Source organism: Vidua chalybeata, chromosome 2 (assembly GCF_026979565.1).
Source record: "Vidua chalybeata isolate OUT-0048 chromosome 2, bVidCha1 merged haplotype, whole genome shotgun sequence".
NCBI classification, from domain to species: domain Eukaryota; kingdom Metazoa; phylum Chordata; class Aves; order Passeriformes; family Viduidae; genus Vidua; species Vidua chalybeata.
The window spans coordinates 87,501,073-87,515,760 of record NC_071531.1 but is presented as its reverse complement, the minus strand read 5'-3'; the positions used below and the strand labels follow the sequence as shown (position 1 = coordinate 87,515,760).

The following is a 14,688-nucleotide window of genomic DNA, read 5'->3' as shown; positions in this document are numbered from 1 at the left end:
AAGGATGAAGTGAAAGAGGATCTTCTCCATCAATGTATTTAAGACAAAAAGAGAGAACGAAGTTGGGAAAGTTGCTTTCCAGACAAAAACCTGACTTTTCTTTTCTAAACTTGCAAGCAACTGACTGCAGATTACAGATATTTTAAGACAGTATGAGGAGTCAAACCAAGAACCCCTAAATTACAACACTTCACTCTCATGAGCTCCACCATGGCAAATTGTTGATTCCATCAGTGCCACAGTGGGCCCATCCTTGGAACACAGGACACTCTACCCAACTTCATAAGATCAACTGCTATTGCAGACACAAGACCCTCTTCAGTGGAAAATGTTAAGTCATCTCAAACCTTAAAGTGACTTTTTGAGGTGAGCAAACAGCAGACTGAACAAACCAACAGCACAGGACGTCATAGAAAAGGTGAATAATGAGATCTTTCACTCACCTTACTTTTTGAACCTTTCAGGGATGCCTCTGTAAGGGAACAGTATTCAAAAGCATCATGTCAGACAAGCATGTTTATATTGGATCAATGTCATAACTTATTTCTAGTAACGATATACAATTTTCAGCATATGCAGAAAGTTACAAAGGCATGCAGAACTAAGTATATTGCAGTTACCTATTTTCATAGTTCTGGCAGCTCCAGGTTTGGTATTGTAACAGATCCTTTGCAATTCACATTGACCTGTTAGTTTCCTGACCACGAATTTCAGGCAGCGCCACAAGCATTTGCAGTAGAAGTACAGGCATACCTGGACAAACATCCTGGCAAAAGAAGTTTGAAAATAAGACTCTGGAGCAGAGCTTGTTTCAACATGTTCACTACCCAAACAGAAAGTACTTCCTTACCCCAAATTCCCATTGTCTAAGGGCACCTTCAGAACAAAAGCAGCAATCACACTACAAATATTTATGCCAGTAAATGTTAAATTGTGCTATTTAGTACTAGCCAACAAAACACCCCCCACAAATGCACTACAGCTAGAAGCACAGACTAAGTAAACTCAAGAGTTTTAAAAGAGTACTTGTGGAAAACTCTTTGTCCTCTTAACATAAAAGGCTGTATAGTTTCTACCAATGCTTTGGGCAGACAGGACTACATGAGAAGGGAGTACAGCTCACCCTGCTACAATGGATGCTGAGAACCAGGAAGACATTACAACCTAGCTTAGTTTTGCCTCAGCAACCACCTGCTCCAAGCAGAATGCTTGGTTATCCTGACAAACTTGACATCCTGACAGCATTTATGTCATGTCCCTAAGAAGGAAAATTAAGGCAATCAAATCTTCTGTCCTTGCAGAAGAAAAGGTGTTTGAGAACCTGTCTTGAGGACTGCCAGTTCTTCCCAAGATGAGCTGTTACATAGCAGTGATGCAGCACAATTTCTCAAAGTACAGAACTGACAGTAAGCCAGCCCTTATGTAGCTACTGCAACTAGTTTTGAGTCCCAGTAACAGAAGAAAGACTTTGACAAACTGGATGTATTTCAGTGAAGATGGTAGGGTTGGAGCACAAACCCTGTGCAGAGAAGGTAGGAGAGCTGGGCTTGTGCGGAGGATCAGAAACAGGACATCATGCCATGATCAATATGATCAAATGAAGTCAATTTATTGCACAAAAAGCCTGTATTTATACTGTGTTCTACTGTTCACGCGCCTTAAGCTAATACACAATTGGCTAGCCCTAACTGTTCACGCGTCTAATGTTAAAAGCTGATGGGATTACTTCTGATCTTCACGTGTCGTGCTCTGGTCGTCTACTCCGCCCCACTATCTTGCTTCACATCCTGGACTTGTTTTTCTTCTTAGTCAGCGCTTCTTCTTTTCTTGCCCTCAAGGACACTCTGACCTTGCTGATTATTCTGTCTCCATGAAGGCTGGATTGAGCATCTGTTACAAGTGTCCATTGTCCTGCAAGAAATCCTGCAAAAAATCCTCAACAATTCCCTTTTCTTGTTTTTGCACAAGCCAGACTGAATTAATGGCACGTTCAGTTATCCTTTGTACACATTGTAATAAACAGGGTACAATAAGCAAAATTGCTAAAATAATGCAAAGCACCATAATGCCGAAGCGGACTAAGTCTTTAAGCCAGCCAGTAATGCCCCAAGACTTTAGCCATTCATCAAAAGGGTTATCAACAACTGTAAGCCTTTTCATGTTTTCTTTAAGTTGTGAAAGTTTCTTGTGAATTGATTCAGAGTGATCAGAAAGCTTCATGCAACACATTCCTTCAAAATCTTTACACCCATGCCCTTGTGCTAACAATAAAAAATCTATGGCAGCCATATGCTGCAACACAGCAGGACGCATGCTATCAACATCAGCGGTGAGTTCATTTAGCACCATGGATGTAATGTTAATCTGTTTCCCTGCCCAACATGCCAGTCACCTCAATTGCATGAGGGCCTGTGTTTCAATAAGGGATAAATCTTGGCTAAAATTCTAACACTGTAAAAATACCCCTCTAAAGGGTGAGGGGGAAGGTTGTCTTCTATGACTAGGCCCTAAAAATATTGCTAGTGCGTGCTCAACATTCAGCATATTAAGTATACTAAGACATCTATTGCAAGCTAAATTAGTAGAGCTAAATTTTTGCTTTTTCTTGCAAGCTGTAAAAAGATTATTTTCCTGACAGACTTGTCGCCACCACTGCAGTTTGCATTTAACACATTGGACCTTGATCCATGGTTTGCAAGAATAGCCATGAACGGGACGAGCTTGTTCGATTTGGTTTAAAACCTGTATTGGAAGTGGTGGCAAGCTGTCGCTACTAGTTACCGCTAGCCCAGGTCCAGGTAGTTGGCCCGCATCTGCTAATAGCCGTGGAAGAAAGTTCAATTGTTGTTCAATCGTCGGATGCTGAAGTATCGGGTTCAGCTGCGTCTGAAGTCGGTGTTGTCACCGACGTTCTGCTTCTGGACAGAGCATTAGATGGCAGGTATGACTTTAAATAAGGTTTCACCCACTTAGCCGGAATCCAGCAAATTCCTTTATATTAGTCTCCACCAGATGTACTGCAGAGTCAGTGATGGTAAGGTCTACTGTGGTTTCCATGTCCATTCCAGCGCTTCCAGGAGTTGCTAATTGGAGTGCGTAAAGTCCTCCAGAGGGGGTTGAGCCACCCATGCAGCTCTTTGTCTCTCTGTGGTTCTGGTCATTAATTCTAGCATGTCAACAACTTCTGCTCCCTTTTGCAACGTGCCTAAATTCTGCCGAGTCTTGTCATTAGCATTGTCAAAGGCAAGCATCTTAAACAGCTTCTGCTTTGTATCCAGATCCAGGTCGGGGTGATCGTAGATGGCTCTGTGCAAGCGGTCTACGAATTTATCAAAGTCCTCATTTCCTCCTTGACGTATCTGTGTAAAAGCCTGAGTGTGCAGCCGATCCGGCAATGCAAGGATTGAGTTGTATGCATGTTGTTGGCTTAGATGCAAAACTTCATCAATACTTTGGGCTTGGGTGGTTGCTGTGAACCAGGGACCTTCTCCTAATAATTGCTGAGCTGTGATTCTGAACAATGGGTCCCCTTGAGCCCGAGGTCTTGCTCCCTCTTTTTTACACGCCCCTTCCCAATTCTTATAAAACTGAATTTGCTGGTGAGGGGGCATGATTAATCCAACCAAGGTTTGAACATCAGCTGGAATTAAAGTATCTGCTGTAAAAATAAATTTTAATAACGATTGTGCTAATTGAGATTTCAAGCCATATTTTGTAAGGGTGCTTTTCAATTTTTCTAATATCTTCCAATCAAATGGCTCCCATCCTCGCCCTGTGGCTTGGGCTACCACAGGGAAGGCTTCTATAGTACCAAGGGAAAAAGACCCCTCTATTATTGCTGAAGTTATAACTCCTTTCCACTTCCTCTTTTGTGCGGCTTCTATATCAGGGTCTAGCTCTAACTCCCGATCTGACGTGGTCGAGGGGGGTATCCGCCTCCCTCTCCGTTCATCAAGAGCTCTTTCAGAGTTTAAAATAGCTGGCAGTTCCCTCCTTTCAAAAGAATAGCCCTTTTGGGAAGTGACTTGATCACTTTGTTGAATTACTAACTTTTGCAAATTATTTACCAAAGCTTTTAAGTCCTTTTCTACCAAGGCAAATCCTGACTCTGTCTTTTCTTCTTCAGCCTCATCTTCAGATAATGAGTGCACTACTTTTAACACTTCATCACCAGCTGCCCCCTTTTCCTGAGTATCTTTATTCTTGGGTCAGCAGCTCAAACCTCCAAGGGAGGTAGCTTCCTCACTCTCCCTCTGAACTGGGGACCCAGTTCCGGTAGCGCCCAATTCAGGAACTGAAACCAGACGGGGGTTCATGGACCGTGTGTGGGAATGTCTAAGGTCGTGGAAAACAGTTGCTGGACTGGAAGCACCTGGGGTTTTGAATCTGATTCTGGGGCAAAGGCTGCACAGGCTGCTGCAACAGCCTTTCTCTCTGCTTTCATAGTCCGCAACACTTCTATTATATTTTTCCACAAGGTAGGATATTTGGATGCCTCCTTTACCTCTCTACCCCCCAATGCAACACTATCCCACAGCATACAGTCCACGGCTTCCCATGATGGGACCTCAAAGGCGACCTGTGCTCCTGATATGAGGTTGTGGTCCCAAGCCCAGTGAGTAAGTCCTTTCAGAGTGGAGGCATCATATTTCTGCCCTCTCTTAGAGAAGATATGTTGGAGGAGTTTCTGGACCCTATCTCTCTCATGGTCCGACCCCATCTCCTCTCCGGCCGCTCACCTGATCAGGGTGAATTCACTTTGTCTCTCCTTGGAGTCCTTCTCCATGTCCCACCGGGGCAGTGGGGATACTTTTGACTGGCTTCTCCACTCTCTGAGGGCTGTCGCCGACTCTTCATGCCGAATCAAAATAGCCGTCCTTGGGCCCCTTCACAGTATCACTTTGGGCTCACCAGAATGCGGAGGATCAGAAACGGGACATCACGCCATGATCAATATGATCAAGTGAAGCCGATTTATTGTACAAAAAGCCTGTATTTATACTGTGTTCTACTGTTCACGCGCCTTAAGCTAATACACAATTGGCTAGCCCTAACTGTTCACGCGTCTAATGTTAAAAGCTGATGGGATTACTTCTGATCTTCACGTGTCGTGCTCTGGTCGTCTACTCCGCCCCACTATCTTGCTTCACATCCTGGACTTGTTTTTCTTCTTAGTCAGCTCTTCTTCTTTTCTTGCCCTCAAGGACACTCTGACCTTGCTGATTATTCTGTCTCCATGAAGGCTGGATTGAGCATCTGTTACAAGTGTCCATTGTCCTGCAAGAAATTCTGCAAAAAATCCTCAATAGCCTTGTTCCACCTGCAGCAAAGATCCAGGGGGATCTAACAGCAGCCCCCAGTGCTTGTGGGAAGATACTGAAGCAAACAGAGCTGAGCTCTCAACCATCCTGCAGGGCCAGTAGACAAGGGACAGCAGCCCCAAGCTGAAACACAAGAGAATCAGCCTTGCAAGGAGAAGCTTTTTCCCTCAAGGACAGTCAGGTTGCCCAGAGAGGCTGTGCAGTCTCCTTTGTCAGTTTTTTAATCCTTGACTGGAAGAAGCCCTGAGCAGCCCAGTCTGACCTTGGTGCTAACCCTGCTGTGAGAGGGAGGTTGAACTGGAAACCTGCTAAGGTCCCTTCCAGGCTCAACTGGGATCCTACAAAAGCCTGGAAAAGGCTGCATACATGAAAAACACTAGATTTTAAACTTGGTTAGCAATGAAGCTACTACCAAAGCCCACATATTGCTACCACAATTACATAACACACACCAAACCCATATTTTAATGGGAAACAATTTATTTGGAAATAATTTATCTTTCTTGTTTCTATGGTTATGATGGCACAGATCCTGCCACATCACCCAACTATCTGTCAACCTCCTGGATGAAGAGGATGGATCCAGCATATGGATCCACCCACAGTCCCTTGGGTTCAGAAACACATCTCATAAAAGACAAATTGCAAAGAACTAGCAGTAGGAACATTGCCATTTGGGCATGACCCTTGGCTACAGGTGGTTCTGCTAGAACAGGGGGATGGACTAGATGATGTCTACAGGTGTCTTCCTATCTCAGCCTCTCTGTGATCATATTCGGTGATTATGTTATATGAAAACATCAATACAACTTTGATATGCTAGCTTGCCAATAAATATTCACAAATAATTTGGTACATTCTAAGCCTGTGTGTATGCATATTCATCATTAGCCCATTATTTTCTACTGTTGATGCCTTCAAAGGACAGTTATTTCTTAGGAAACTCTATTATCCTTTTCAACAGACTGCAGTGATTATTTCAAAACACTGAATTCCAGATACTCAAATCAGTTATAAATATGTATATATATGTATGTAAAGCTTGAAGAGCTCCATCACTTCCTAAAAACTTCCTGAAGGGCATGGTGTAGAAGGATGTTCAAGGAAGGGAAGATGAATTAAGGCATGTTAATGTCCACACAGGAGTTTAATCTGCTTTATGTTGGCTTCAGCTTAATCATCTTTGAAGGGGGATTAAGCTATGGGAACTAAAGACATTTTATGTCTAAATGGAAAACATCCACACAAGTATTTAAAATGCTTTAAAAGCATCCACTTTATCTTCAGACTTTCAGTTAATTCACTTAGTACTCCCAAATGCCTGCATGCAGAAAACCTCCTCGGTTTTATTCAGCAGGAAGCCTCTATTTTAGAAACAAATTGACACCTAAAGAATGAGGAATCAGTCTCATGACAGAACCAAGTTTTAGACAAGAAAAAAGTTTCAGGTGCTGACATCGACTCAAGACATGCCAGAACACACTACTGTGAGGAGTTAATTTGTGCTTCACAGCAGGTTATCGCCTTCAGTATTAAGAACAACACCAGGTATCAGGAGGCAAGGCCATCATGAGTCAAGTAGCCATTCTTTAAGTTTCCAACAGTCAGAAATAGAATAACAGAATCAACACAGAATGATTTGGGCTGGAAGGGACCTTAAAGAGCATCTTGCTCCAAACCCCCCTGTCATGGACAGGGATACCTTCCACTAGACCAAGAAGAGGAATTCAAACAAAACCTATAGCCATTCCTTAGTTTCATCAGCACAACTCAGCTCTGTAGTTGGGCTAAAAGCACAGGAAAACACCAAACTGGAAGGTGGAGTATGGTAAAACAAAGTCCTGAATTTTCATCATATAGTTGTAGTAGAAATTAGAGTTGCTTTCTTTTGGTCTGCTTTGTTTCCAAATGTTAGGTCCCTTTTAAAGGAAAATAATACAGAGAGCTCATTTATATGGAAGATGAGAGGAAAGACTCACTTAACTTCATGTTAACAGTCCATGTAAGATTTCCTTCTAATGAGCAAGATAGCTCCTGTAAAAACCACACGTGCTTTAAGAAAGTTCATGCCTATACTTAGTTGTGTCCAATGCTAAAACACAACAATCCGTTCCATTAAAAAACATTTTGAGTACTATATTGTTGATAATTGAATACTGTGTGTTGTGGATAAGTTTTGGGGACTTAGAGGTGGGAAGGTATCAGGTGCATTTGAATTACATATTTTTGCCTTAAGGTCAATGACAGATCTGCAAGTTGAAGGAAAAACTCTAAATGGGATAGAGCTGTGATCACATAATTGCAACCACTTTCTCCACTAAAGTTCTGCTTTGGCTGGGGTTTGCACAAAGACTAATAAAAATGCATCTACTAAAAACAAGACACTACAGCACACAAACACCACCTCTGTGAGTCACTAAAATATGCTTAGTAGCTATTACTAATATACCAAACACACACTAATTTTGACTAGGTAGCTTATAGAAGAAAGTTAGCCTTTGTGGGTACCTTCAGTTTTCTATCACTCTTCTACCTCAAGCTTACAATAGTTGGAACCTTCCATTTGTAACATGAAAGACATAAAAAGTATCACAAGCAGTTTATAAAAGGGAATTCTTGCTTGCAGAAATCCTGTAATAAAAGCACATTAGTGATTATGCAAGGCAAGTTTTATGTTAGTCCCTATGCACTGTAAAAGAAAACACAGAGTATCATGAACGGGAACCCCCCCCAAAAAGCACAGCCATGTGTTTTGACTGTGGCACAGTGGCATTAATTTCTGGTTTATTTTAAATTCCAAACCTCCTCTCCACTCAGTCTCCTCTGTGCTTTGGTGTTTTTTTGGGTTTTTTTTTTTTTTTTTGTTTCTTTTTTTTTTTGGGGGGGGGGGTTGTTTTGTTTTGTTTTTCTTTAGTTTGTTATCCTTCTTTGTTAATTTTGTGGGTTTTTCCCCACCTGCTTGCCTTTGCATATTTCTCAGCACAGAAGAGAAAAGGAGGCTGGAGAAAAGGAGGCTCGGGGGGACCTCATCACTCTCTATAGAACAGAAAATAGTTCATGTGGTCATGTACAGCATTATTTCAGATCCTCAGAGGTGAGGTCTAAGAACAGAAGTATTACAGAAATTAAGGTGTTCCTCAGGGACTCACACTCTACTCTTTCCTATTTCAATCCAAGTTCCTTTCCCCTCCTGTACTCCAAGCAGCTGTATAGACCTGCATATTTGTGTTTACACAAGCATGAAAACTGTTCATATGAACATTTATTCGAGTAAAAAAAAAAAAAAAAAACAACAAATGTGTGTAATACGATGTCAAATCAAGATTCAGCTCCCTTGCCAAGGATGCTGCATGACAAAAACCAATCAAGCAACCAATCTCTATCAGCAATAATGGGGCTCAAGAGATTCTGGAGAGCTCTCTTCCATGACAAAGAAGACGAAGAAAGGGGTTTCTACAATTTCTCAGATCCTTGCAAGACAGGGAGAAATGTAGAGCCAAAGCAAGCACAAAGTAAGAGAACTGCTGCAGCAGAGACAGCGCTTCTATTTTCCACAGCACATGCTGCTCTGCCTAGGGAAAGAAAGCACGTGGCAGCAACCAGCCAAGAGCACGGAGCACTTGCTTCACACCCCAGCACTGCAAAGGGAAGGACATAAGTGGTTTTCAACAAGGGGTTTCCAGGCTTGCCCTTGACTAGCCCAGCTGATGCTGGGAGAGTGTGATTAAAATGGCAAATGCAATGGCTATTAGAATTTACATTTCTCTCCAAAGACAGTATGACACCACATTTTCATTAAATCTGGCTTTTTATTTTAAAGTGACTATCTCTAGGAGATAAGCACAGCCTTCTCCATGATAAACTGTCAGAAGCAAAACTCTCCAAAACTTTCTGAAGTTGCCTAATATTTCTGTGAAGCTCTTTCCTGTGTAATCTGTTCACCTAAATATCAAGATGTATGTCTAATGCAACATGAAGTACTTCCTGAAGGAAAGTAGAGATTAATTACTTTGCAACATTTCTGAAACTAAGAAAATAGAAGGTGGTTATTCCCTCCTTCAGTAATTTGAGAACCTTAGTATTTTCAGAGCTAGTAACAAACATAGGTACTCTGGGGAAAATGAAAGCTTCATCTAGATACTCAATGCTATTTACTGGACTTAAACTGGGGGGAAAGCAAGCAAACTCCTGAAACAAGGAAAAAACCAAATCAAACCAAACCAAAACCAAAGAAAACCACAAAAACAAACAAACCTAAAAAAGCCAAAATGTCCAGCCCTATCAAAATACCCCCAAACACAAAACAAATCCAAAACCCAAAATCCTAGACCTAAATCTAAAACAAAAAAAAAAAAAAGCAATCCCCCCCAAACAAATTGTTTAAGAGAATGAAATAAAAGTCACTGAGCATACTTACACATAATTTTCTTTCCTGTGTGTCATGTTTTAGGTCCTATGGATACTGACGATTTTTATACAACTCTTTTTCCTGAAGGACATATGGATCTCAGAAAAGCGTGCATTACACATCAGTATGTCCTTTCTGAGAATTCTAATTACTTTTTGAGAAGTCAAGGACACACTAGTCATGGCTGATAAGCTGTCCAAATGGGTGAGTAAGCAAGTGATACAACCCTGTTAAGAGCTCATTAACTTGACTATCTTTGGTTTATGTGCATAATTTACTTTGTGTATACAAGGTCAGCTAAGGAGTGAGGTACCAATCACCATTTCTACCACTGGCAGACCTGCTACTACCTCCTTTAAAACAAAAGATATTGCTTTCATTCTGTGCCTTTGCAAACTTGACAACTGAAATCCACCTTATCTCCCTATTTAGACATAGGAACAACTCACTGTGGCAACTAGGGAAGGCATATGAATAGTTTTTAATAGCAGCTTTCCACACATTCACTGCTCTTGCTGTTTGCTGATTTGATTTTAATTTTATCTGATGACTCCAGTACACTTAAGATCTGCTAGAGCTTACAGTTTGCTTTGCAGTAGAACAAGAGAAGGTGTCAGATTTCTAGGATTTACTGAAAAAAACCTGTCTGCTACAGTTGGTTCTCCAAGTTGTTATTATTTCAGATGTTTAAGATAAATTACAGTCAAAGTAGAAGTGTTGCTGACAGATTTCTCAGAACCCCTTTACAACAAAATGAAAAAGCCCTGAAAGATTAAGTATTTAACCGAGAAACAGTTTTATTTTTTCATAAGTAATATTTCAGATGTCAGAAACAATTAATATCAGAATTCATTCTGATATGAATTTGTTCTTCATTTTGTGCCAGGAAAGGTTTAGATTCAAAATCATTAAAAATTTATTCAAAAAAATGATTGTCAAGCATTGAAACAGGCTGCCCAAGGAGGTGGTGAAATCGCCATTCCTGGAGATATTTAAAGGAAACATAGATGTGGCATTCAGTTGATATGGTTTAGTGGTACACTTGATTATGCTGAGCTAATGCTTGGATTGAATGAGCTTAAAAGGATCTAAGCAATTCTATGATTCTAAAGAAATGGAGCAGGTTTTTCAGGGAGGCTGCAGAATCTCCATTCTTACAGGTGCTCAAAATGTGCCTGGATGCAGCCCTGTGCAACCTGCTATAGCTGACCCTGCTCTGAGCAATGGGAAAGGACTTGAAGATTTCCAGAGCTGTCCTTCAACCTCACTAAACAACAAGCTGGATTTGAAATCCACTCTTCAAAGTCCTCCTCGGGCCTCCAAGTGAATATCTGCTGCATGAAGTTGCTACAGGTAAAATATTGCCACCACTTAGCAAAGTCAAGGTTATCATACCTTCAGAGATGAAAGCCCTGTTCCTCTTGATGTCTGTTTCATGGCAACTTCCACATTGCAATCAACAAACTGACTTGAGTTTGTGCAGACTTAAGTAATTTGTTTTAAACACAGAGATAATCTATGCCATCAGCATTAGCTATTCTGGTGTTTGTTGCACGCTGTGCAACAAGGAGAACACCATGCCACTGAGGAGTCTCTGCAATCAGAATTCCACATTTCAACCCTGCATTGATCTTCTCAAACAATTAAGGACGATTTAAACTCCCATGTGGTGGTGCTATTGGTAACAGACAAACATGGGGACACAATATATATTAACTTACTTTCCAACCCATTTCCAAGGTGGAAGGCTTAATAACCTTGTCTTGCACATATATGTCCCTGCAGTTCCACACTTCACTTACTCCTCATCACACAAACCTGCAACTGCAGGTTGCAACACATAGAGCAGAACTCATTATGACCAGTAAGTGATTTCCTTGGAGGATTTTTGCTTCTTAATCTCTCTGGCTTTCTTCTATATTTACAGAATATGGGGAGGATAGTACTCTTATCAGTTCATGTTAAAGGTTTAACATAATATAAGAAAATCCAGATGCTTGTAAGTAAATAGTAATAGCTTTCCTATTTCAACACTGTGTTCATATTTTTGGTGCTCTGTACTCTTCTCCCCCCCATCCCTTAATCCAAATTTCTGTTCAGCATTTGGAATACTGGACTTTCCATAACAAAGTCTCAGACTGTCCTGTTTAGATAGGCAACTGTTTTTCAGAAGATCTACCTTGACTACTTAAGAGAATCTAGCACCACCCAGACATTTCAAGCCTTTTAGGATTCACTGACTTCAGGAAAAACATAAAGAGAAGTAGAAGGTAGCTTCCCCATGATAGCCTCAGGAACCCACATATTCAAAACAGCACTCTTTCTCCAACATGGAAAAAATCATCAAGGGGCCAGGAGAGCAAAGGTGAGCAGAACAGGTAGTTTAACAAGAAGGGAGCTGGCAGCTTAGAAGTTGTTAACAGCTCAGCTTCTCCATCAGGAGGGAGCAAAGTTACTTTATGTTATGGGGTCAAGTGTAACACCCTCTGCGATCCCAGCCAGAGGCTCCCACCCTTCTCACAGGATGGTAGAGTTCACTTTATGAGGAACTCATGAACCAAATCCCAAATGACATCAACTTGTGACCTTGGGTCAGGCTGCTGAACAAGTTTGTAGAGAGAATAAAGGTAAAAATTATAGAGGGCAGGAATGTTGAGAAGGAAATAATTAGCAGGATTCCAGAACAAAGGCTCTGACATGAGGTGTTACAAAATTGTAAAGGGAAAAAGCAGTGCAGGGATGTTAGTCAAGCTAATTGTGAACTTTTAGGTCACTGGACCAGTACAAATGGAATTGGTGGAAGACTTATGACCACCCAGGACCTGGGCCACAAGCTGCAAGGGTCAATTTTTTCCCTCGTGGCTGGTGCCTATCAGGTGGTGAGCACACTAATGTTTAAATTAAGGCTCAATTCAGCCTTGGCTGTGTTATGTGGATGTTAGCAAACAAATAGCTGCTTTATACTTTTGATCTGTCTATGTCCTTCTTACAGAGCCCTTTTGCAGCTGGTTCAAGATGCATGAAGACTCCACAGAAATGCTTAAGCTATGTCTGTCTTGGCAGCAAAATCATTACAGATGATCAACCTAGAAGTAATGATGCTGGTATCCATAGTGTGTAAGCTTCTTTGCTATAAACAGTCTAAAAAGGGAGAAAAATATAGTGACAGATGCTCTATACAGAAGCATATGTTTTAGTCCTCTTGAAAAGGTTCCTCCTATACAGACAGAATATGATTTCTTTGGTTTATACACAATTGAGCTCTTGATCTGTATTAGTTTTGAGAAGTGCTCAACTCCCTTCACTGACTACAGAACAAATACAGCATGGGCTTTCTGCACCTACATCTGTTGTCTGCAAGTCCCCCATTCTATAATTAGTTTATAGAGGAACAACTGTAAGTCATATGTGGGAGCAAGTAATTGACATTTCTCCTGCAGACTGAGCATGATCAGCTTCAAAAACACTTACACATCTTCAGCAAGCATCTCTGCTTTCACAAACAATACTCCAAAAATCCAGACAGTGGACAAGAACAGGAAGGAAAAAACCTGCCAGTTTCCAAGCACTGTTCTATGTTACTATTTCTTTTTTCCCCTGACATATCAGGCACTACTGATTTGATACATCACTGCTCCAATCCCACAAGACAGTTCCACATTCTTTGCTTCTATAAAGAACTGCAAAAGAAAATTTAAATTAAAATAGCTTTAATTAAAGCTAGGTGAACAGAAAGCAGTCTAGTATAAACTAGTTTACACCTTCTGTAATACTTGTAACAGTTTAACCACTTAGCTCACTGCAGCACAAAAGTAATTAGAATAATTCAACACTTTTGAGAAAATACAGAACAGTTACCTCAGGAAGTGTTTCATGGTGATGGTTTGGTTTGTGCTGCTAGAGCCGTAATATATTGATCACTGATGACCTCTTCTTCACAGGTGATATTAGTGCTGTAAAAATAGAATTGAGACTTTTTTACAGTCAGGAAAAAAAAAAGGGTATACTTCAGTTTTTTAAAATTGCTCTTGAAACAAACATCTACGGAAATACAAGGGAAATATATTAAGAAAAAATCTCATGTCAATAAAAACAAAATGAAAAATCATAAGTTGTTCACACTTCAGTCTGAGCACATACTTTGACTAGACTATACTACACATATTTTTTTTCAGAGAAGTAAAAAACTTGAATGAGAATGCAGAAATAAGTGAGAAAGCTTGAAGAAGTATCTAGACATTTTCAAATGCTTCTTGTGGCTTCTTGTGTTCTTCAAACCCCTGTCTGGTCCCAGGCAGCAGCTTCAAGAGACATTCAGTTCACTCTGCTGTTAGAAGTCCTCTCTTCACCAAAATTTGCATAATACATATCATAGAATAATAAAATATACTGAATTGGAAGGGAACAACAAGGATTATCACGTCCAACTCCTGGGCCTGTGCAGAACACCTCAGGAGTCATGCTACATGCCTGACAGCATTGCCCAAAAACTTCCTGAATTCAGAGCTCCTATAATACACTTAACCAGGCTGCCCATTGGTTCTGTGATCTTGTGTCCTATGGTTGATATTCCTTATGATTACCAGATAGTTCCAGCAGAGGAGAACAGGAGGAATTCATGAAGAAACCTCATAAATATAACCCTGCCTGTATACTGTAGACTCTCCCCAGCCACCACCTCTTTACTTTAAGTTTCTAAAATTAAGTATTCATATACAAGTGATACTTGACTAAAAGATGCAGACTCCTCAAATTACTGTACTTCATGTCCTGTAAAAGGCAGTAAAACATTTTTACTTGCTGCCAGTAAATGGGACACTGCTACACAGGGACAACTGCTATCGAGACAACTTAATCCAACACTTAAAGGGAACAAGATCATGGTTTCAAGCTCTGTACTGCTACAAACCACACACAAAGGCCTGAATGAAAGTTCTGTTGTTAAAAGGCATTTAAGAG

General features: G+C 40.8%; 1 protein-coding gene across 3 annotated transcripts in view; it reads right to left on the bottom strand.

Annotated features, from left to right (window-relative positions):
• ELMOD1 (ELMO domain containing 1) overlaps positions 1–14,688 on the bottom strand; it is a 46,527-nt gene that overhangs the window by 17,347 nt on the left and 14,492 nt on the right. For all 3 annotated transcript variants that reach the window (XM_053936466.1, XM_053936465.1, XM_053936467.1), the window contains 3 exons: positions 13,588–13,682; positions 621–766; positions 444–472 (listed from right to left, as the gene is read on the bottom strand). In XM_053936466.1, the coding sequence (XP_053792441.1) occupies positions 444–472; positions 621–766; positions 13,588–13,604 (192 nt within the window). In that variant the 5' untranslated portion in view covers positions 13,605–13,682. The remainder of the gene's footprint in view (positions 1–443; positions 473–620; positions 767–13,587; positions 13,683–14,688) is intronic.